The sequence below is a fragment of the Salvelinus alpinus genome, chromosome 8 (assembly GCF_045679555.1).
Source record: "Salvelinus alpinus chromosome 8, SLU_Salpinus.1, whole genome shotgun sequence".
In the NCBI taxonomy this organism is placed as follows: Eukaryota; Metazoa; Chordata; class Actinopteri; order Salmoniformes; family Salmonidae; genus Salvelinus; species Salvelinus alpinus.
In genome coordinates, this window is record NC_092093.1 from 80,102,907 (window position 1) to 80,125,451 (window position 22,545).

Below are 22,545 nucleotides of genomic sequence, written 5' to 3' on the forward strand. Positions count from 1 at the left end.
ACGTTGCCCATCTTATTTACCTGTCTTGGGATCAACAGAGAAGTATGGCTGGCCATGGAGGATGCTGTAGACCACTCTGGCACTGTTTCCATAGGTAGGGTCATCTGCATCTGTGGCTGTCACCTGCATCACATAGGTCCCTGTAAAACATACACATACATTTATATAATTTAGATGGGGTCATTTTTTATGGAATAGTTTTCATCCAGTTTAGTAGCTTGTGCCACCATGTATGTCTCCAAAATGTCACTCTTATTCCCTATAAAGTGCACTACTTTTGAGCAGGGCTCAGGTCAAAAGTAGTGCACTATGTAGCGAATAGGGAACCATTTGGGACAGAGTCACTTAGACTAAAGTGTGAAGAGGATATGATAGAAGATGAGTGTGGAGCATTGGAACGTTGAATTATTCACTATGTGAAATATACATTTGCAGCTAAGTGGATGCTTAGCCGAAACATACATCAGGGGTAAAATGGCTGCTCAGACACGCATTCATTAGACATTGCCTCCATTATGGAAACAAAGAGCCATGCACAGCAGGAATATGAAACAGGATGGCAGCCATCCAAACTTCCTGCTGTACCAGGAACAGAGTAATTACTGGTTATAGAAGTATGGGCTCATCCTCTGTAATTACTGAAGCTTCAATCTAAAACACCAATTGCAATTATCCACCGTCTCCACAGAAGCATGTAAACCTACCATCAAATCCAATTATTGTATCTATAAGCTCAATAAAACCACGCCTGTGGCCAAATTAGATGTATCTGTTTTATTCCATATGTACAGGCTGGGACTGTACAGTCTGCTTGGTGGACATCCAAGAGAAGTTACATGCACAAATGGCCATTGACACATGCTAATCTTTTAGTTGGCTGTAACAAGCCTTTATTAAACAGGCTTTGCGCCGTGAGCAGATGGTAACAATTGTATTAAAACATTAGGTGAGAGAGATTAAGCCCTGCACCACCTATCCGGGTAGAATGTAGCTGAGATGCTCTACACACTCTATTACTGCTATGCCAATGCTAATGGTTAATCACTCATTTACAACTAGGCAGTTTGTGCTGGTTTATCAGCATGTGCTGTAATCATGTTTTTGCTTGTGCGTTTTAGTGATGCAATCCTTTAAGAAACACCTCTATTTCCATAAAGCTTTCAAATACGAGTGCTTGGTTTAAAATGCATTAATAATAGCTAAACAAAGCTATGCACCACTTTTTAACTTGGCTCATTCCAGTTCCTTAATATTCTTTGAAAATAAAACTACAGTTTTAATTGGTGTTTTGAATCTACACCCATTTCCCTAAGGAAGGCCTATCAGTTCCATTCATTTCATTAATGTAATTAGCAGTGATTCCTATTTTTCTCAGGCACACGCTCCATAAACACCCTATTGAACCATTTATCACACACACTGCAGACAGTGTTGCCAACTGCTTTTCACGGAGATCCGCAATTGGCTACTTGATTTGTCACTAGAAGTCGCCGCACTCACAGCTGCTGTCCCCGACATAGCGTTTTTGCTCCCTCTCCATCCGCATGTAATGTAAAAATCTTCCAAGAGTGAAAGAGTTCCCAATCGTTCTGATTGTGTTGTGATTGTGAACTCATGTTGTAAAAACTTTCACAGCGTAAAAAAGTTCCCACTCAATAATTGCATGTGGGTCTGTGTGGATGTCTGTGCTCGTGCAGATTTTTCTCACACCCCCTTGCCCTTGATTTAGCTAGCTAATGAGCATAATTAGCTGTAAACTGGTTGAGATGGCTTGTTCTCAGAGGCGTGCAGTTTTAACTTGTTTGTACAGCTAGCTAGCTAACTAACAAACAAACAAACAAATATATATATATGCACTGTCAATCGAAAACGTAGCACCCAAGTCTTTGCAATCGCAAATAATCTCTCCTCACATCAACCCTCAGCACTTTGACTTGCAAATCCTGGTATTTATATGCTGATCTCACGTCTCAACAAGCTTCTGATACAAGCTTCAATAGTCCTGGCCACCATTAATTGGCAGATGTATGAAGCAAATGCGCGTGTCCATAGTTTTTGAGCTGGAGGGAGGATGTGAGAGAAACAGCCGCATGAGCTCAGCCTTCCATATAAAGAGATGCACGTGCAATTATTGAACTGGGAACAGCATGACATCACAATCAGAACACAATCAAAACGATTTTGAACTATTTCACACTTGGAAGATTTTTACATGACACCTTTACACCCCCTTCCCTTGTTCTTCTCTGCCTGTGTGTGCCCTGTTGCTGTGATTTCTGTTGCTCAGACAGCTTCTCCCACTCTTGTTTGCATCAGAACTGAGTGGGAAAAGTTGCTAAATGCTATCAAACCATAGAAACCCTCTGTGTCAAAACTCCCCAAAGGCAGCCTGAAAAGTAGTTGAACTCGCTAAATATAGGACAAAGTCGCTAAATTGTCAACAGTGACTGCAGAATAATCTGAAAATAATAATTATTTCTAAAGCGTGCTCAATCCCTCGTTTAAAGGTGCAACGTTTGAATAGTTCACCTAATTTCAGTTTGTGACAAAGCAAGCAATGTATAGTGTAGAGAATCCTTGTACCATCTAAACCGCTGTGAAATGTATTTTCAATTAGCCCAAATATTGTATTTTCAGCTGTTTAAAGCTGGTGTACAAAACTGAAACTGCTTTTAATGAGAATGACAGAACTATGACACACATTTTGTATGTGAATTTGGTTGGGTTGCCCAAAAAGTTACATATTGCATCTTTAAAGGAAATAGTTATTTCGCAGGCAGGTCCTAAATTCTCAAAAAACACACACAACACACAGAGACTAAAGTCTGCTTCAGTGCCTTCCATCTTTGTTTCCCTGCAGTGAGTTGTAGAATGAACCATGTTTTCGATCAGCTTGAAAGGGACCATGCGGATTTAGAGCCCAGTTTGTGTGGGGAGTGTACAGGTAACTGCCAAAATAAAGGAAACTCTTGAGTAAATGAGGGATGCAAAGCAGTGGTGGAAAAAGTACCCACTTGTCATACCTGAGTAAAAGTAAAAATACCTTAATAGAAAATGAGTCAAGTAAAAGTGAAAGTAACCCAGTAAAATACTACTTGAGTAAAAGTCTAAAAGTATTTGGTTTTAAATATACTTAAGTATAAAAAGTCAATGTAATTGCTAAAATATTCTTAAGTATCAAAAGTAATATCAAGCCAACCAGATTTTCATGTTTTTTAAATGTACACTCCAACACTCAGAAATAATTTACAAAGTTCGCCAGATCAGAGGCAGTAGGGATGACGAGGGTTGTTCTCTTGATAAGTATGTGAACTGGACCATTTTCTGTCCTGCTATGCATTCAAAGTGAAACAAGTACTTTTGGGTGTCAGGGAAATTGTACAGTGGCTTGCAAAAGTATTCACCCCCCTTGGCATTTTTCCTATTTTGTTGCCTTAGAACCTGGAATTAAAATAGATTTTTGGGGGGTTTGTATCATTTGATTTACACAACATGCCTACCACTTTGAAGATGCAAAATATTTTATATATTAAAGAATTAATGAAAAAATACTGAAAACTTGAGCATGCATAACTGTGACTGTTCTGCTCCTGAAAAAGGCAGTTCACCGCCCCCCCAAAAATCAATACTTTGTAGAGCCACCTTTTGCAGCAATTACAGCTGCAAGTCTCTTGGGGTATGTCTCTATAAGTTTGGCACATCCAGCCACTGGGATTTTTGCTCATTCTTCAAGGCAAAACTGCTACAGCTCCTTCAAGTTGGATGGGTTCCGCTGGTGTACAGCAATCTTTAAGTCATTCCACAGAATCCACAGATTCGATTGAGGTCTGGGCTTTGACTAGGCCATTCCAAGACATTTAAATGTTTCCCCTTAAACCACTCGAGTTTTGCTTTAGCAGTATGCTTAAGGTCATTGTCCTGCTGGAAGGTGAACCTTCGTCCCAGTCTGAAATATCTGGAAGACTGAAACAGGTTTCCTTCAGAAATGCCCCTGTTTTTAGCGCCATCCATCATTCCTTCAATTCTGACCAGTTTCCAAGTCCCTGCCGATGAAAAACATCCCCACAACATGATTCTACCACCATTCACTTCACTGATGGTGTTCTGGGAGTGACGAGAGGTGTTGGGTTTGTACCAGACATTGCATTTTCCTTGATGGCCAAAAATATACATTTTAGTCTCATCTGACCGGAGTCCATTCTTCCATATGTTTGGGGACTCTGCCACATGCCTTTTGGCAAACACCAAACTGTCACGCGGAGCACACTCAGACAAGGAGACTGGGATGAGTTAACCAAGGTATTTTTTGATTGAGTGCAGGCCAGGGGAAGCTCAGGCAGGTTGCTGGAAACCAGGTGCAGAGGCTGGGGCTGGAGCGAGAAGTGTGGGGACAGGGTAAGCAGGTCCGGAGGGAGCGTAGAATCCAGAACAGAGTAGCATGACTGACGAGATGTCGGACTGGAGACAGGGACCAGAGTCAGAGCAGGCAGAACTGTAGTGGAGAGGAAAACAGAGTCAGGCAAGGGAAACCAGGCACAACTGGAACAAACGTCTAGAATCATGGACTGACTGGGCAGAGATTACAATCTGGCAGTGTGGAAGTGGCAGGACTGAGTATTTGTAGAGGTCTTGATTATGGAACAGGTTGCAGCTGGTGGGGATCTGCTCTGACTCCAGCACACCTGTCTCTGCCAACACAATCACACACACACACAGAGGGAGAGAGCACTGGGGGAGTGGCGGCAGCTCAAGGAGACACCGGATGAGCACTAGATGGCGTGACAGGAGCAGATGTGACACAAACGTGATTGCTTATTTTTTTCTTTAAGCAATGGCTTTCTTCTGGCCACTCTTCCATAAAGCCCAGCTCTGTGGAGTGTACGACTTAGTGGTCCTATGGACAGATACTCCAATCTCCGCTGTGGAGCTTTGCAGCTCCTTCAGGGTTATCTTTGGTCTCTTTGTTGCCTCTCTGATTATTGCCCTCCTTGCCTGGTCTTTGAGTTTTGCTGGGCGGCCCTCTCTTGGCAGGTTTGTTGCGGTGCCATATTCTTTCCATGTTTTAATAATGGATTTAATGGTGCTCCCTGGGATGTTCAAAGTTTTGGATATGTTTTTATAACCTAACCCTGATCTGTACTTCTCCACAACTTTGTCCCTGACCTGTTTGGAGAGCTCCTTGGTCTTCATAGTGCCACTTGCTTGGTGTTGGCCCTTGCTTAGTGGTGTTGCAGACTCTGGGGCCTTTCAGAACAGGTTTATATATACTGAGATCATGTGACACTTAGATTGCACACAGGTGGACTTTATTTAACTAATTATGTGACTTCTGAATGTAATGTAACGACGGGTGAGTGAAATGAGTGAGGATTCAAATGCAGAGAGCGAAATGAATGGGAAAACGCTTTAATGTCCTTCAAAACGTAACAGGTCCAAAACATGGGTGAATGCCCAAAACACTGGCGCTAAACAAACCCCAAACCTCGTTACAAACACTGGACAGCGAAAACCCAAAACAAACACGATACATCACCAAACGTAACAACCAACAAGCCTGCACAAACACCAGCGGGCAAAACTAACTTAAATAACACCCATCCCAAAACCCCAACAAGGAACAGGTGAAAACAATTAGACAGAAACAAACGAAAAGGAAAAAGGGATCGGTGGCAGATAGTAGACCGGCGACGACGACCACCGAGCGCCACCCGAACAGGAAAGGGAGCCACCTTCGGTGGTATTCGTGACAGTACCCCTCCCTGACACGCGGCTCCCGCAGCGCGCCGACACCGGCCTCGGGGACGACCCGGGGGCGAGGTGCAGGGCGATCCGGATGGAGGCGATGGAATTCCCTTAGTATAGTTGGATCCAATATATCCCCCACCGGGACCCAGCATCTATCCTCCGGCCCGTACCCCTCCCAGTCCACGAGGTACTGCAGGCCCCTCACCCGGCGTCTGGAGTCCAGAATGGACCGTATCGTGTACGCCGGGGACCCCTCGATGTCCAGAGGGGGCGGAGGGACCTCCGGAACCTCACCTTCCTGCATGGGACCAGCTACCACCGGCCTGAGGAGAGACACATGAAACGAGGGGTTAATACGATAATACGAAGGGAGTAACAATCGATAACACGCCTCGTTTATTCTCCTCAGGACTTTAAATGGCCCAACACACTGCGGACCCAGCTTCCGGCAGGGCAGGCGGAGGGGAAGGTTTCGGGTCGAGAGCCAGACCCTGTCCCCCGGTGCAAACACGGGGGCCTCACTGCGGTGACGGTCAGCGCTTTTCTTCTGTCGTCCACTCGCCTGACGCAATGACTCCTGGACGGCTCTCCAGGTCTCTTCAGAGCGCTGCACCCACTCCTCCACCGCAGGAGCCTCGGTCTGGCTCTGATGCCATGGTGCCAGATCCGGCTGGTACCCCAACACACACTCAAATGGTGACATGTTGGTAGAGGATTGGCTTAGTGAGTTCTGGGCCATTTCTGCCCAGGGGATGTATCTTGCCCACTCCCCTGGCCGGTCCTGGCAATACGTCCGCAGAAACCTACCCACTTCCTGGTTCACTCTCTCCACCTGCCCATTACTCTCCGGGTGATAACCCGAGGTCAGGCTGACCGAGACCCCCAGACGCTCCATAAATGCCTTCCATACTCTGGACGTGAACTGGGGACCCCGATCAGAAACAATATCCTCAGGCATCCCGTAGTGCCGGAAGACATGGGTGAATAGTGCCTCCGCAGTCTGCAGGGCCGTAGGGAGACCGGGCAACGGGATAAGATGGCAGGACTTAGAGAACCGATCCACAACGACCAGGATCGTCGTGTTCCCCTGAGACAGGGGAAGATCAGTAAGAAAATCCACCGATAGATGGGACCACGGCCGTTGTGGAACGGGGAGGGATTGTAATTTCCCTCGTGGCAAATGCCTAGGAGCCTTACTCTGGGCGCACACCGAACAGGAGGAGACATAGAATCGCACGTCTCTCACCAAGGTAGGCCACCAGTACTACCTTCTAAGACTTTGCACCGTCCTACCCAGGTGACCTGACGAGGGTAGACTATGAGCCCATCGAATCAATTGATCACGAACAGCGAGCGGCACGTACCTACGACCCTCCGGGCAATGTGGAGGCGCAGGTTCCTCCCTTAGTGCCCGCTCGATGTCCGCGTCCACCTCCCATACTACCGGTGCTACCAGCTTGGCAGCCGGAATGATGGGAGTAGGATCAATGGACAGGTCATCAGTGTCGTATAGGCGGGACAGCGTGTCGGCCTTTGTATTGAGGGAACCTGGTCGATACGAGATCGTAAAACGAAATCGGGTGAAATACATGGCCCACCTTGCCTGACGAGGATTCAGTCTCCTAGCTGATCGGATATATTCCAGGTTACGGTGGTCAGTCCAGATGAGGAAAGGGTGCTTAGCCCCCTCAAGCCAGTGTCTCCACACCTTCAGAGCCTTAACCATGGCCAACAACTCCCTATCCCCCACATCATAATTCCGCTCCGCTGGCCCGAGCTTCTTTGGGGAAAAAAGCACAGGGGCGGAGCTTCGGTGGCGTACCCGAGCGCTGGGAGAGCACAGCTCCAACCCAAGCCTTGGATGCGTCCACCTCAACTATGAACGCCAAAGAAGGGTCAGGATGCGCCAACACTGGCGCATCGGTGAACAGCGCCTTCAAACGACGGAAAGCTCCGTCCGCCTCTGCTGACCACTGCAAGCGCACCGGCCCCCCATTCAGCAGTGAGGTAATAGGGGCCGCCACCTGGCCAAAACCCCGGATAAACCTCCGGTAGTAATAGGCAAACCCTAAGAACCGCTGCACCTCCTTTACCGTGGTCGGAGTCGGCCAATTACGCACGGCCTTGACGCGGTCACCCTCCAATACCACCCCCGAGGTGGAAATGCGATAACCCAGGAAGGAAACGGCTCGTTTGGAAAACTCACATTTCTCTGCCTTCACGTACAGGTCATGCTCCAGCAGTCGCCCAAGAACCTTGCGCACCAGAGACACATGCTCGGCGAGTGTAGCGGAGTAGATCAAGATGTCGTCAATATACACCACTACACCCTGTCCGTGCAGGTCTCTGAGAATCTCATCAACGAAGGATTGAAAGATGGCTGGAGCATTCTATAACCCGTACGGCATGATGAGGTACTCATAATGGCCAGATATGGTACTAAACGCGGTTTTCCACTCATCTCCCTCCCGAATACGCACCAGATTATATGCGCTCCTGAGGTCCAGTTTCGTGAAGAATCGCGCCCCGTGAAATGATTCCACCGCCGTAGCGATGATAGGTAGTGGGTAACTAAAACCCACAGTGATGGAATTTAGACCTCGATAATCAATACACGGACGCAAACCACCCTTCTTTTTCTTCACAAGAAAGAAACTCGAGGAGACGGGTGACATGGAGGGCCGAATGTACCCCTGTCCCAGAGCCTCCGTGACATATGTCTCCATAGCCAACGTCTCCTCCTGGGACAACGGATACACGTGACTCCTGGGGAGTGCAGCGTTTACCTGGAGGTTTATCACGCAATCCCCCTGTCGATGGGGTGGTAATAGAGTCGCCTTCCTCTTACTGAAGGCGATAGCCAAATCGGCATACCTAGCAGTAATGCGCACGGTGGAAACCTGGTCTGAACTCTCCACCGTTGTCGCACCGATGGAAACTCCTAAACACCTCCCTGAACACTCATCAGACCACCCCTGGAGAGCTCCCTGTCTCCACGACATAGTAGGATTGTGAATAGCCAGCCAGGGAATCCCCAGCACCACGGGAAACGCAGGTGAATCGATAAGGAACAGACTAATCCGCTCCTTATGATTCCCCTGCGTAATCATCTCCAGAGGAATCGTGGCCTCCCTGACCAACCCTGACCCTAACGGTCGACTATCTAAAGAGTGCACGGGGAAGGGGGGGGTCTACCTTAACTAACGGAATCCTCAACCTCTGGGCGAGTCCGCGATCTATAAAATTCCCCGCTGCGCCTGAATCGACTAGCGCCTTATGCTGGAGAGAGGGGAAAAACCTCAGAAAACAGATTTAAAAAACCATGTGACCAACAAGAAGCTCTGGGAGAGTGTGGTGCTGACTCACCTGGGGTGACCGAGGAGTGTTCTGCCTGCCCTCTCGACTCCCAGATGGACTCCTCCAGCACCGACCGGAAGTGTGCCCTCCGGCCACACTGGGTACAGGAGGAGCCTCCTCCTCCTGTCTCCCTAGACGCAGCCCCTCCTAGCTCCATAGGAATGGGAGCGGGGGGGGGGGGGCAGGAGGTGGAACTGACAGGACCCTTTCAGAACGTCCGCGAGCAGCCAGCAGATGGTCTAGCCGGATAGACATGTCGATCAGCTCATCCAAGCTGAGCGTAGTGTCCCGACAAGCCAGCTCCCTGCGGACGTCCTCTCTTAGGCTACACCTGTAATGGTCTATCAGGGCCCTGTCGTTCCACCCTGCTCCAGCAGCCAAAGTCCGGAAGTCCAACGCAAAGTGCTGCGCGCTCCTCGTCCCCTGCCGGAGATGGAACAACCTTTCACCCGCCGCTCGGCCCTCCGGGGGATGATCGAACACAGCCCGGAAACGGCGGGTGAACTCCAGGTAGTGACCCCTCGCTGAGTCGGGCCCGTTCCAGACGCCGTTGGCCCACTCCAGGGAACTACCCGTCAGGCAGGAGACGAGGACACTCACGCTCTCCTCGTCTGAGGGAGCAGGCCGAACGGTGGCCAGGTAGCAGAAAGTTGTAGCAGAAATACCTGGCACCCTGCCGCTGCTCCATCGTACTCCCTCGGAGGCGTGATGCGCAGAGCGCTGGCACCGGATCCCGCTGGAGGAGATGGTAGAGTTGCTGGTGGGAGGGTAGGTGGGGTAGTAGGGAGACCACTCCTCTCCCAACGGTCCATGCTCTCCATCATCTGATCCATTGCTGATCCAATGCGATGGAGGATGGACGTATGATGAAGGACTCTCTCCTCCATCATGGGGAGAGGGGTGGTCGCTGCTCCTGCTGACTCCATCTGGTGGTGCGGGCTTCTGTAACGACGGGTGAGTGAAATGAGTGAGGAGTCAAATGCAGAGAGCGAAATTAACGTGAAAACGATTTAATGTCCTTCAAAACGTAACAGGTCCAAAACATGGGTGAATGCCCAAAACACTGGCGCTAAACAAACCCCAAACCTCGTTACAAACACTGGACAGCGAAAACCCAAAACAAACACGATACATCACCAAACGTAACAACCAACAAGCCTGCATAAACACCAGCGGGCAAAACAAACTTAAATAACACCCATCCCAAAACCCCAACAAGGAACAGGTGAAAACAATTAGACAGAAACAAACGGAAAGGAAAAAGGGATCGGTGGCAGATAGTAGACCGGCGACGACGACCACCGAGCGCCACCCGAACAGGAAGGGGAGCCACCTTCGGTGGTATTTGTGACAGGTAATTGGTTGAACCAGATCTTATTTAGGGGCTTCATAGCAAAGAGGGTGAATATATATGCACGCACCACTTTTCAGTTAGTAATTTTTTTCATTTCACTTCACCATTTTGACGTATTTTGTGTATGTCCATTACATGAAATCCAAATTAAAATCTATTTAAATTACAGGTTGTAATGAAACAAAAGTGGAAAAATTCGAAGGGGGGTGAATACTTTTGCAAGGCACTGTATGGAATAAAAAGTACATTATTTTCTTTAGGAATGTAGTGAAGTACAAGTAAAAGCTGTCAAAAATAGAAATAGTAAATTACATATACCCGAAAAACGACTTAAGTAGTACTTTACACCACCCATGCAAAGTATATTGAAAGTAATTGCATCCACATACGTATGGTTCCTAAGTTACTTAAGCAATTGTCATCCCATCATGCTTAGGTTCATGTATAAAAATGCCCAGTTGACAATTTTTTTGGCTACCATGGCTCGAAGAAGAGATCTCAGTGACTTTGAAAGGGGGGTCTCAAAGGAGCATAGGGGGTTTAAAATGTGTGTGTGTGTGTGTGTGTGTGTGTGTGTGTGTGTGTGTGTGTGTGTGTGTGTGTGTGTGTGTGTGTGTGTGTGTGTGTGTGTGTGTGTGTGTGTGGACGTGTTTAACTATTCTTGTGGGGACCAGAAGTCCCTACAAGAATAGTAAACAAAGTAAAAATTGACCAACTGGGGACATTTTGTTAGTCCCCACAAGGTCAAATGCTATTTCTAGGGGGTTTAGGGTTAAGGTTAGAATTAGTGTTAGGGTTAGAATTAAGTTAAATATTAAGGTTAGGAGCTAGGGTTAGTTGTAGGGTTAGGGTTAGGAGCTAGGGTTAGGTTTAGGGTTAGGATAAAGTTTAGGTTTTTGGGTTAGGGTTAGGGTTAGGGTTAGGGTAAGAGTACGGGTTAGGATTAGGGTTAGGTTTAGGTTTAGGGTTAGGGGTTAGGGAAAATAGGATTTTGAATGGGACTGAATTGTATGTCCCCACAAGGTTAGCTGTACAAGACTGTGTGTGTGTGTGTGTGTGTGTGTGTGTGTGTGTGTGTGTGTGTGTGTGTGTGTGTGTGTGTGTGTCAGTCAGGTGTCATTCAGTCAGTCAGTCACCAGATCTCAACCCAATTGAACACTTATGGGAGATTCTGGAGTGGCACCTGAAACAGTGTTTTACACCACCATCAACAAAACACCAATTGATGTAATTTCTCGTGGGAGAATGATATCACTCACACGCCTCCGAATGAGGTCCATACACTTGTAGAATCTATGCCAAGACACATTTCAGCTGTTATGGTGGCTCGTGGTGCCCCAATGCCCGATTAAGACACTTTATGTCGGTGTTTCCTTTTTGGCAATTACCTGTACATTGACTGTACCCGGCTCCATTCAACAATTTCTATCAGAGCACTGTAGAGATCTGATTTGCTGTTCTCTTCGCCAAAGCTTCATAGCAATTCAGATCAAGAGAGCCAATCCCAAAGTGAATTACCTTGATCTCCCTTCCCTGGGGGAGAGATCATAAAGACAAGGCTCGATCTGCAATGTACTCAGGCACATTGTGCAAAACTGGCTTGCTCACAGAAACATCAAAATCTGTTCTCTATCTCCCTCCTGTTTACCTGTGATTATAAAACTCCCTTTCTTATGGTATTTTTTTTGCTATGTCTCGATATAAACCTCAGTACAATACAGTGTTGTTCATTCTAAGAAATGCATCTATTTTCCTATGACAAGTTATCTTCTCTCGGGTAGGGGGCATTATTTTCACCTCCGGATGAAAAGCGTGCCCAAAGTAAACTGCCTGCTACTAAGGCCCAGAAGCTAGGATATGCATATTATTGGTAGATTGGGATAGAAAACACTCTAAAGTTTCCAAAACGGTTACTCAAATTGCAGTTCCTGTGCCTTCCACTAGATGTCAACAGTCTTTAGAAAATGAAAAATGAGGGAGTAAGACCAGTCTGAATGACTGAACCCTACAGTGTCTGTTTTCATGCGCAATCCCGAGAGCGCGCCTTTCTTTATTACCTTTTATATTGACGACGTTATTGTCCGGTTTAAATATTATCGATTATTTAGGCAAAAAACAACCTGTGGATTGAATATTAACATCATTTGACATGTTTCTATGAACTTTACGGATACAATTTAGATGTTTTGTCTGCCTGTTGTGACTGCGTTTGAGCCTGTGGATTACTGAAGAAAACGCGCAAACAAAACTGAGGTTTTTGGATATAAAGAGAGACTTTATCGAACAAAACAAACATTTATTGAGTAAATGAATGTCTTCTGAGTGCAACCATATGAAGATAATCAAAGGTAAGTGATTATTTTTATCTCTATTTCTGACTTGTGTAACTCTTCTACTTGGCTGGTTACTGTTTGTAATGATTTGTCTGCTGGGCTATGTCCTCAAATAATCGCATGGTATGCTTTCGCAATAAGGCCTTTTTGAAATCTGACACCGTGGTTGGATTCACAAGAAGTTAATCTTTAAACCTATGTATAACACTTGTATGTTTTCTGAATGTTTATAATCAATATTTGTGTTTTTGAATTTGGCACTCTGCAATTTCACTGGATGTTGGTCAGGTGGGACGCTACCGTCCCACGTACCCTGGAGAGTTATAGCAGTTACAGTAAATTAAGTATTTTGTGATATTTTGTTTGCGTTCCAAATGGCACCCTATTCTCTTCATAGTGTACTCCTTTTGACCAGAGCCCATAGGTCTCTGGTTAAAAGAAGTGCACTATAAAGGGAATAGGCCACACAAAGTATTTTCTGATATTTTTTCTTACCTACAGGTGACATCTCAGGGACACTAGCTGTGTACGGGCCTTCCAGAAACTTCGGCTCATTGTCGTTGATGTCCTGGACTTTGATCACAAACTGTGATTCGGGCTCCAGGGGCCTGTTTGTGTCAATATCGACAGCCTGGGCGCGAAGGGTATAGTAAGGCTTCACCTCCCTGTCAAGGCTTCTTAAGGCATGGATGTCCCCGGTCGTTGCATCAATGGTGAAAATGGAGCCGGCCCCTTCTCCCATGAGAGTGTACTTCACTGCGCTCTCGCCCTTATCCAGGTCAGTGTGCAGCTACAAGACAAGAGAAAAGGACAGGTTCAGTCCTAACATACTCCTAATGATTCATTGAGACCACTGGGGGAGAACAGTTTAATGTTTTAAGGCAGTTCATGAAGTGAGTCGATGGGAATCACTGCACTTATAAAATACAAAGAAAAACCCCCACATTCAATATACATTGAGTGCACAAAACATTAAGAAATACGATTGAGTTTCGCCCCCAGCCTCACTTCTTAGGGGCATGGACTCTACAAGGTGTCGAAAGCATTCCACAGGGATGCTGGACCATGTTGACTCCAATGCTTCCCACAGTTGTGTCAAGTTGGCTGGATGTCCTTTGGGTGGTGGACCATTCTTGATACACACGGGAAACTGTTGAGCATGAAAAACCCAGCAGCATTGCAGTTCTTGACACAAACCGGTGTGCCTGGCACTTACTACCATACCCCTTTTAAAGGCACTTACGTATTGTCTTTCCCATTCACCCTCTGAATGGCAAACATACACAATCCATGTCTCAATTGTCTCAAGGCTTAAAAATACTTATTTAATCTGTCTCATCCCCTTCATCTACACTGATTGAAGTGGATTTAACAAGTGACATCAATAAGGGATCATAACTTTCACCTGGATTTACCTGGTCAGTCTATGTCATGGAAAGAGCAGGTGTTCTTCATGTTTTGTACACTCATTCTATACAAAGTAGTGTACCTGTTTGGCCCAGATCTGGTAGAAAAAGTTAGGGATTTGGGATGTGCATATTACCTATATGATGACACTCCCAACAATACAGATCTTAATTTGATCACCCTGTTGTTGCAGGAAACTTAATCTACAGTTACTTCAACCTAGTTAGTAAGTGAAGCTGGCAAATTTATATTTAACGACTTGTTGAGTGAACTTGAAACTTTTGGTCAAAAGTAACATTCTTTTAAGATTCTTCTTCGTGAGCACAAAACATTTCATCTGGGATTTAAACTCATAATCTCTTGGTTGCCAGTGACTTGAATTTCCTGCTATGCCAACAGGTCTGTGGGCATGGAAGAGATTGGCCACATATTAATTGAGAAGAGTTTATTATGTACTTTGCTAAAACACCTTAAAAATTACAGAGGAATAACTTTGAGGCTATTAAATCCTTTCAGTCTGAAAAAAACCCAGGGCTTGATGGCATACCGGTAGAGGTATATATGGCCTTTTTTTTATATACTAAAAGCTCCATTGTTAGCTTGTTTTAACTACTCCTATAGAAATGGTAGTCTGTCAGGTACTCAGCGGGAAGGTCTGATTTCACTATTATTAAAACAAGACCCAGATGGCAAATATAAAGATCCAGTCTATCTTAAAAACTGGAGGCCTCTTACACTTCAATGTTGTGATGCAAAAATACAAGCGAAATGCATATTTAGTTTACAATTGGCTCATTCATCCCCCTCCTCTCCCCTGTAACTCTTCCCCAGGTCGTTGCTGCAAATGAGAACGTGTTCCCAGTCAACTTACCTGGTAAAATAACGGATAAATAAAAAATAAGAATAAAAATAAATATCACTCAGAATTAAAAAGGTTTTACCAGGTATTGTTCATACTGATCAGACAGTTTTTTTTTACAAGGACAATAAATTGGAGATAATATATATGACAACTACTAGAAGTAAAAGAAAATCATGAAACAACTAAGAAGCCAGGCCTGATATTTATAGCGGATTTTGAAAAGGCCTTTGATAAAGTAAGACTCGATTATATTTATAAATGCCTGGATTTTTTCAATTTCGGTGATTCTCTTATAAAATGATGAAACGCAATGTATAGCAACCCCAGGTGTAAAATAGTACATAGCGGCTACTTCTCAGAGAGTTTTGAAATGTCAAGAGAAGTTAAACAAGGGTGTCTGCTGTCACCATATCTATTCGTCATGGCCATCGAAATGCTAGCTATTAAAATCAGATCAAATAACAACATTAGAGGATTAGAAATCCAAGGCTTAAAAACAAAGGTTTCCATGTACTGTTGAAGTCAGAAGTTTACATTCACCTTAGCCAAATACATTTAAACTCAGTTTTTCACAATTCCTGACATTTAATCCTAGTAAAAATTCCCTGTCTTATGTCAGTTAGGATCACCACTTTATTTTAAGAATGTGAAATGTCAGAATAATAGTAGAGAGAATGATTTATTTCAGCTTTTATTTCTTTCATCACATACCCAGTTGGTCAGACGTTTACATACACTCAATTAGTATTTGGTAGCAATGCCTTTGAATTGTTTAACTTGGGTCAAACATTTCGGGTAGCATTCCACAAGCTCCCCACAATAAGTTGGGTGAATTTTGTCCCATTCCTCCTGACAGAGTTGGTGTAACTGAGTTTGTAGGCCTCCATGCTCGGACACACTTTTTCAGTTCTGCCCACAAATTTTCCTTAGGATTGAGGTCAGGGCTTTGTGATGGCCACTCTAATACCTTGACTTTGTTGTACTTAAGCCATTTTGCCACAACCTTGGAAGTATGCATGGGGTCATTGTCCATTTGGAAGACCCATTTGCAACCAAGCTTTAACTTCCTGACTGTCTTGAGATGTTGCTTCAAAATATCCACATAATTTTCCACCCTCATGATGCCATCTATTTTGTGAAGTGCACCAGTCCCTCCTGCAGCAAAGCAACCCCACAACATGATGCTGCCACCCCCATGCTTCAAAGTTGGATTGGTGTCCTTCAGCTTGCAAGCCTCACTCTTTTTCCTCCAAACATAACGTTGGACATTATGGCGAAGCAGTTCTATTTTTGTTTCATCAGACAAGAGGACATTTCTTCATTTCTCCATTTCTTTGTCCCCATGTGCAGTTGTAAACCGTAGTCTGGCTTTTTTATGATGGTTTTGGAGCAGTGGCTTCTTCCTTGCTGAGCGGCCTTTCAGGTTATGTCGATATAGGACTCGTTTTACTGTGGATATAGATACTTTTGTTCCTGTTTCCTCCAGCATCTTCACGGGTCCTTTTCTGTTATTCTGGGATTGATTTGCATTTTTCGCACCAAAGTACGTTAATCTCTAGGAGACAGAACGTGTCTCCTTCCTGAGTGGTATGACGGCTGCGTGGTCCCATGGTGTTTATACATGCGTACTATTGTTTGTACTGATGAACATGGTACCTTCAGGCGTTTGGAAATTGCTCCCGAGAATGAACCAGACTTGTGGAGGTCTACAGTTTTTTTCTGAGGTTTTGGCGGATTTCTTTTGACTTTTCCATGATGTCACGCAAAGAGGCACTGAGTTTGAAGGTAGGCCTTGAAATACATCCACAGGTACACCTCCAATTGACTCAAATTATGTCAATTAGCCTATCGGAAGCTTCTAAAGCCTTGACATAATTTTCTGGAATTGTCCAAGCTGTTTAAAGGCACAGTCAACTTAGTGTATGTAAACTTCTGACCCACTGGAATTGTGATACAGTGAATTATAAGTGAAATAATCTGTGTAAACAATTGTTGGAAAAATGACTTGTGTCATGCACAAAGTAGATGTCCTAACTGACTTGCCAAAACTATAGTTTGTTAACAAAAAATGTGTGGAGTGGTTGAAAAACGATTTTTAATGACTCCAACCTAAGTGTATGTAAACTTCTGACTTCAACTATATGCCGATGACTCAAGTTTTATATTAAATCCGCAAGCTAGATCCCTGCAAGATAATAACTTTTTTGGACTCTCTGGACTAAAACCTATTATGATAAGTGTAAAATATTACTTATTGGATCTTTAAAAAATACAACTTTTACCTTACCATGCAATTTAGTAATAACATGGGCTGACGGTGAAGTAGACCTACTTGGTATTTCTATCACAAAATATATAAATGGGTTCCCCACAGTGAATTTCAATACAACACTTGTAAAAACAGACAAGAACTCCTTACTCATATCACTAACAGACAAAAACTCCTTACTCATATCACTTACTTATGACGCTGCCTACTCCTGATGATTCATTTTTCAAATCAAATGAGAAAAAAATATTTTACTTTATCCGGGACGTTAAACCAGACATGATAAAGTGTGCCTACCTATGTAATTAATATGAATTGGGTGGGTTGAGATTTTTGAGATTAAGTATAAAAGCTTGAAACCTCTCTCTAAAAGCTTCACTTATTCAAAAGTTTTACTTGAACTCTAAATGGTTATCAAGTAGATTACTAAGAAAAGCTCATCCATTGTTTAAAAATTGCCTTTTTGCCTTTGTGCAGATTGCCATGTCTCATTTTCGATTAATTGAAAAATATACTTTTTTCAATTTCATCCCCCTGTAAAGTATTACATGTAATTTATATTGCAAATATTACAACAAATATTATGGCTGAACTCAAATGTGCTGGTTAATAAAATACCTGTATTTATGGGAAAGTTGTTTGAAAAGGGTATTTTGTTTTTAAATTATATTGTAAATTGGAATGGTAGAGTTATGTCTTTCATGGGGTTATCAGAATTGTACGGGAGGTCTGCTCAATCCAAGATTACAACCAATTAATAACCGCATTACCCCAAAAATGGAGGAGGCAGGTGGCAGCGGGAGGAGGCCCAATATAAAGGATCAAAACTGGCGGAGGAATAAAAATAGCATAAATAGGAAAGTATACCAGTTTCATTTGAGGACCAGGAAGTTGACAGCTGTGCCATGCAGATTTTTGATGTACCGATTCCGTGGTATGAGTTCATATATAAAACGAAGCAAGATATAGAATTCTTTCCACCAACAAAATGTTGAACATTTGGGGCATACAATCATCGAAGCTCTGCAGATTTTGTTTTGAGGATACAGTATCAATAGGACATTTATTTTGGTATTGTCCTCAGGTAGCCTGTTCTGGTCTCAGGTTGAGGAATGGCTGAAAATGCATAACATTGATCTAAAATTGACCCAAGAAATAGTACAGTCGTGGCCAAAAGTTTTGAGAATGACTCAAATATTAATTTTCACAAAGTTTTCTGCTTTAGTGTTTTTAGATATTTTTGTCGGATGTTACTATGGAATACTGAAATATAAATGCAAGCATTTCATAAGTGTCAAAGGCTTTTATTGACAATTACATGAAGTTGATGCAAAGAGTCAATATTTGCAGTGTAGACCCTTCTTTTTCAAGACCTCTGCAATCCGCCCTAAAATGCTGTCAATTAACTTCTGGGCCACATCCTGACTGATGGCAGCCCATTCTTGCATAATCAATGCTTGGAGTCTGTCAGAATTTGTGGGTTTTTGTTTGTCCACCCACCTCTTGAGGATTGACCACAAGTTCTCAATGGGATTAAGGTCTGGGGAGTTTCCTGCCCATGGACCCAAAATATTGATGTTTTGTTCCCCGAGCCACTTAGTTATCACTTTTGCCTTATGGCAAGGTGCTCCATCATGCTGGAAAAGGCACTGTTCGTCACCAAACTGTTCCTGGATGGTTGGGAGAAGTTGCTCTCGGAGGATGTGTTGGTACCATTCTTTATTCATGGCTGTGTTCTTAGCCCACTCCCTTGGCTGAGAAGCAACCCCACACATGAATGGTCTCAGGATGCTTTACTGTTGGCATGACACAGGACTGATGGTAGAGCTCACCTTGCTTTCTCCGGACAAGCTTTTTTTCTGGATGCCCCAAACAATCGGAAAGGGGATTCATCCAAGAAAAGGACTTTACCCCAGTCCTCAGCAGTCCAATCCCTGTACTTTTTGCAGAATATCAGTCTGTCCCTGATGTTTTTCCTGGAGAGAAGTGGCTTCTTTGCTGCCCTCTTGACACCAGGCCATCCTCCAAAAGTCTTCACCTCACTGTGCGTGCAGATGCACTCACACCTGCCTGCTGCCATTCCTGAGCAAGCTCTGTTCTGGTGGTGCCCCAATCCCGTAGCCGAATCAACTTTAGGAGACGGTCCTGGCGCTTGCTGGACTTTCTTGGGCGCCCTGAAGCCTTCTTCACAACAATTGAACTGCTCTCCTTGAAGTTCTTGATGATCCAATAAATGGTTGATTTAGGTGCAATCTTACTGGCAGCAATATACTTGCCTGTGAAGCCCTTTTTGTGCAAAGCAATGATGACGGCACGTGTTTCCTTGCAGGTAACCATGTTTGACAGAGGAAGAACAATGATTCCAAGCACCACCCTCCTTTTGAAGCTTCCAGTCTTTTATTCGAACTCAATCTGCATGACAGAGTGATCTTCAGCCTTGTCCTCATCAATGCTCACACCTGTGATACCGAGAGAATCACTGACATGATGTCAGCTGGTCCTTTTGCGGCAGGGCTGAAATGTTTTTGGGGGATTCAGTTCCGTTACATGGCAAAGAGGTACTTTGCAATTAATTGCAATTCATCTGATCACTCTTCATAACATTCTGGAGTATATGCAAATTGCCATCATACAAACTGAGGCAGCAGACTTTGTGAAAGTTAATATTTGTGTCATTCTCAAAACGTTTGGCCACGACTATACTATTGGGAGATCTGGAGAGACCGGGTCAGTCAATTATTAATATACTAATATTCTTAGTAAAAGTATTTATCTACAACTCGCAATCTGTGGATTCTATTCGATTAGATAGATTAAAATTGTGTGTTAAATGTCACAGCATAGTTGAAAGATATATGGTGCCTAGAAATCCGAATAGGGTGGCCAGCAGAGACTGGAGGGAAGCTGAGGATTGGGATGTGTAATCGAATGGTTGAGGGGCAGCTCCTGAGGAACTGTGGGGGGGATCTTGGAGGGTTGGTGGCCTGGCGTTTGGGAGCTTGGGCCGGTGGCTGATGAATTGCTGGTTCGGGTCCCCGTTGTTGACCTTGTGGGAGATCTGTCGACGTGCCCTTGAGCAGGGCTGTGACCCTGATTGCTTCTGTGTGTCACTCTTAATGTGAGTCTGTTAGATAACTAATGTGATGTAGTTGTTGAGCGGCTTCACTGCAAGTATATTGTATGTTTTAAATATATGTATTTTTTCAAATAAATTATGATAATAAAAAAAATACACCTTAAAAATTCCCTGCTGCTTTAAATTGTTAAATCATGTAAAATACACATTTTGTGTTGAGTTAACTTCATCTAAAGTTACTTCAACCTTGAGTGTAACACTGCACTGTTTTAGCATGTTTGTGTTTTCTTCAAGTACATTTCTTTTAAACACCTTTGCAAAATCTGACTTTGTCTGTCAGCCTGGGGGCATATGTACTGGCTTGACCCAGTTCCTTCTCCACTTCACAGTGCAGTTCCTCTTTCTACAATTGCCATGATTGTGTTCCGAATTGCACCCTATTATTAAATACATGAAGAGAATTGGGTGCCATTTGGGACACATTCTAACACCCTATAAGAAGACTTTTCTTTGGCTACAAGCGGTACACCTGTTGACATGGAAGCATTTTTTCCCCCTGTACAGGACATCAGACACACAGATTGGATTGTGTTTTGTCTAATATTCAGCTACTGTAAAGTATTGTGACCGTCACCATAGTAGAACCCTGTTAGGTAAGTCTCTCTACACTTAGAAATAATTGATCTTCTGGTGTCCCCATAGGATAACTGTTTTGTGGTTTCCTCTTTGGAAAAAGTTTAACATGGAACCCAAAAGGGTCCTACCTGCACCATAACCCCCAGGTATGATAACAAATACATTTTCCCCCAGTATGCTCTACTGCAGGTAGATTTTGGGGGAATAGTTTTTAATACCTGTGTTGTTGCGTGTACATTGAGTGATTGATTGATTAATCTTATGCTACACAAAGATTCATAACAATCATTTATCTAAACTAATCCAATCATGTAGTTAGATTTTTTGCACCTGTTACTGAAAAGGTTGTTCCCGTTTAAATGGTTTAGATTGTATCCTCATACTGTTCTTAACCCTGGCAGTCATTATGAATGCAGGTTGCAAGTGAATAAAACGTCAAACTGTTGGATATTGTAACTCTGACTGGATTCCAATAAGAATTATACGTCACGTTACAAGCCAGTATAATGTGCTTGACTGGGGCAAAAGCTCACCAGAACTGAATTCTGGCACCTCAAATGTACTACTGCTTGAGAACCACTTATAAAATGTTAGCTAAAAAGTATTGTAGAGTTGCTGCACCTAAATATGAACTGTTCTGGCACCCAAAATGAGTACCAGCACTTATTCTAGACCAAGTCAAGCACCTCTCCCTGACCAAGTCTGTAATACCTTCAGGTTTCAAGCAGGACCCATAGTTCCTGTGCCCAAGAAAGGGAAGGTAATCTGCCTAAATGACTACCGCCCCGTAGCACTCACGATGGTAGTCCTAAAGTGCTTTGAAAGGCTGGTCATGGCTCACATCAACACCATCATCCCGGAAACCCTAGACCCACTCCCATTCGCATACCGCTCCAACAGATCCACAGATGACCCAATCTCAATTGCCCTCCACTCCGCCCTTTCCCACCTGGACAAAAGGAACACCTATGTGAGAATGCTGTTCATTGACGACAGCTCAGTGTTCAACACCATAGGTTACCATAGGGCCCACAAAGCTCATCACTAAGATTAGGACCCTGGGACTAAACACCTCCCTCTGCAACTGGATCCTGGACTTTCTGACGGGCCATCCCCAGGTGGTAAGGGTGGGAAACAACACATCTGCCACACTGGTCCCTCGTGGGTGTGTGCTTAGTCCCCTCCTGTACTCTCTGTTCACCCATGACTGCGTGGCCAAGCACGACTCCAACACCATCATTAAGTTGGCTGACGACACAATGGTGGTAGGCCTGATCACCGACAACGATGAAAAAGCCTATAGGGAGGGTCAGAGACAAAGGAGATGATCGTGGACTACAAGGTAAATGATGGCCGAACAGGCCCCCATTCAAATCGACTGGGCTGTAGTGGAGCGGGTCGAGAGTTTGAAGTTCCTTGGGGTCCAAACACACCAAGAAAGTCGTGAAGAAGGCACGACAATGCTTTTTCCCCCTCGGGAGACTGAAAAGATTTGACATGGTTCCT

General features: G+C 44.3%; 1 protein-coding gene across 1 annotated transcript in view; it reads right to left on the reverse strand.

Moving 5' to 3' along the window:
- Positions 1 to 22,545, reverse strand: part of LOC139583761 (cadherin-12-like) — a 214,830-nt gene that overhangs the window by 79,515 nt on the left and 112,770 nt on the right. The window contains exons 3-4 of the mRNA XM_071415201.1: positions 13,285 to 13,579; positions 21 to 140 (exon numbers count right to left, since the gene is read on the reverse strand). Of these exons, the coding sequence (XP_071271302.1) occupies positions 21 to 140; positions 13,285 to 13,579 (415 nt within the window). The remainder of the gene's footprint in view (positions 1 to 20; positions 141 to 13,284; positions 13,580 to 22,545) is intronic.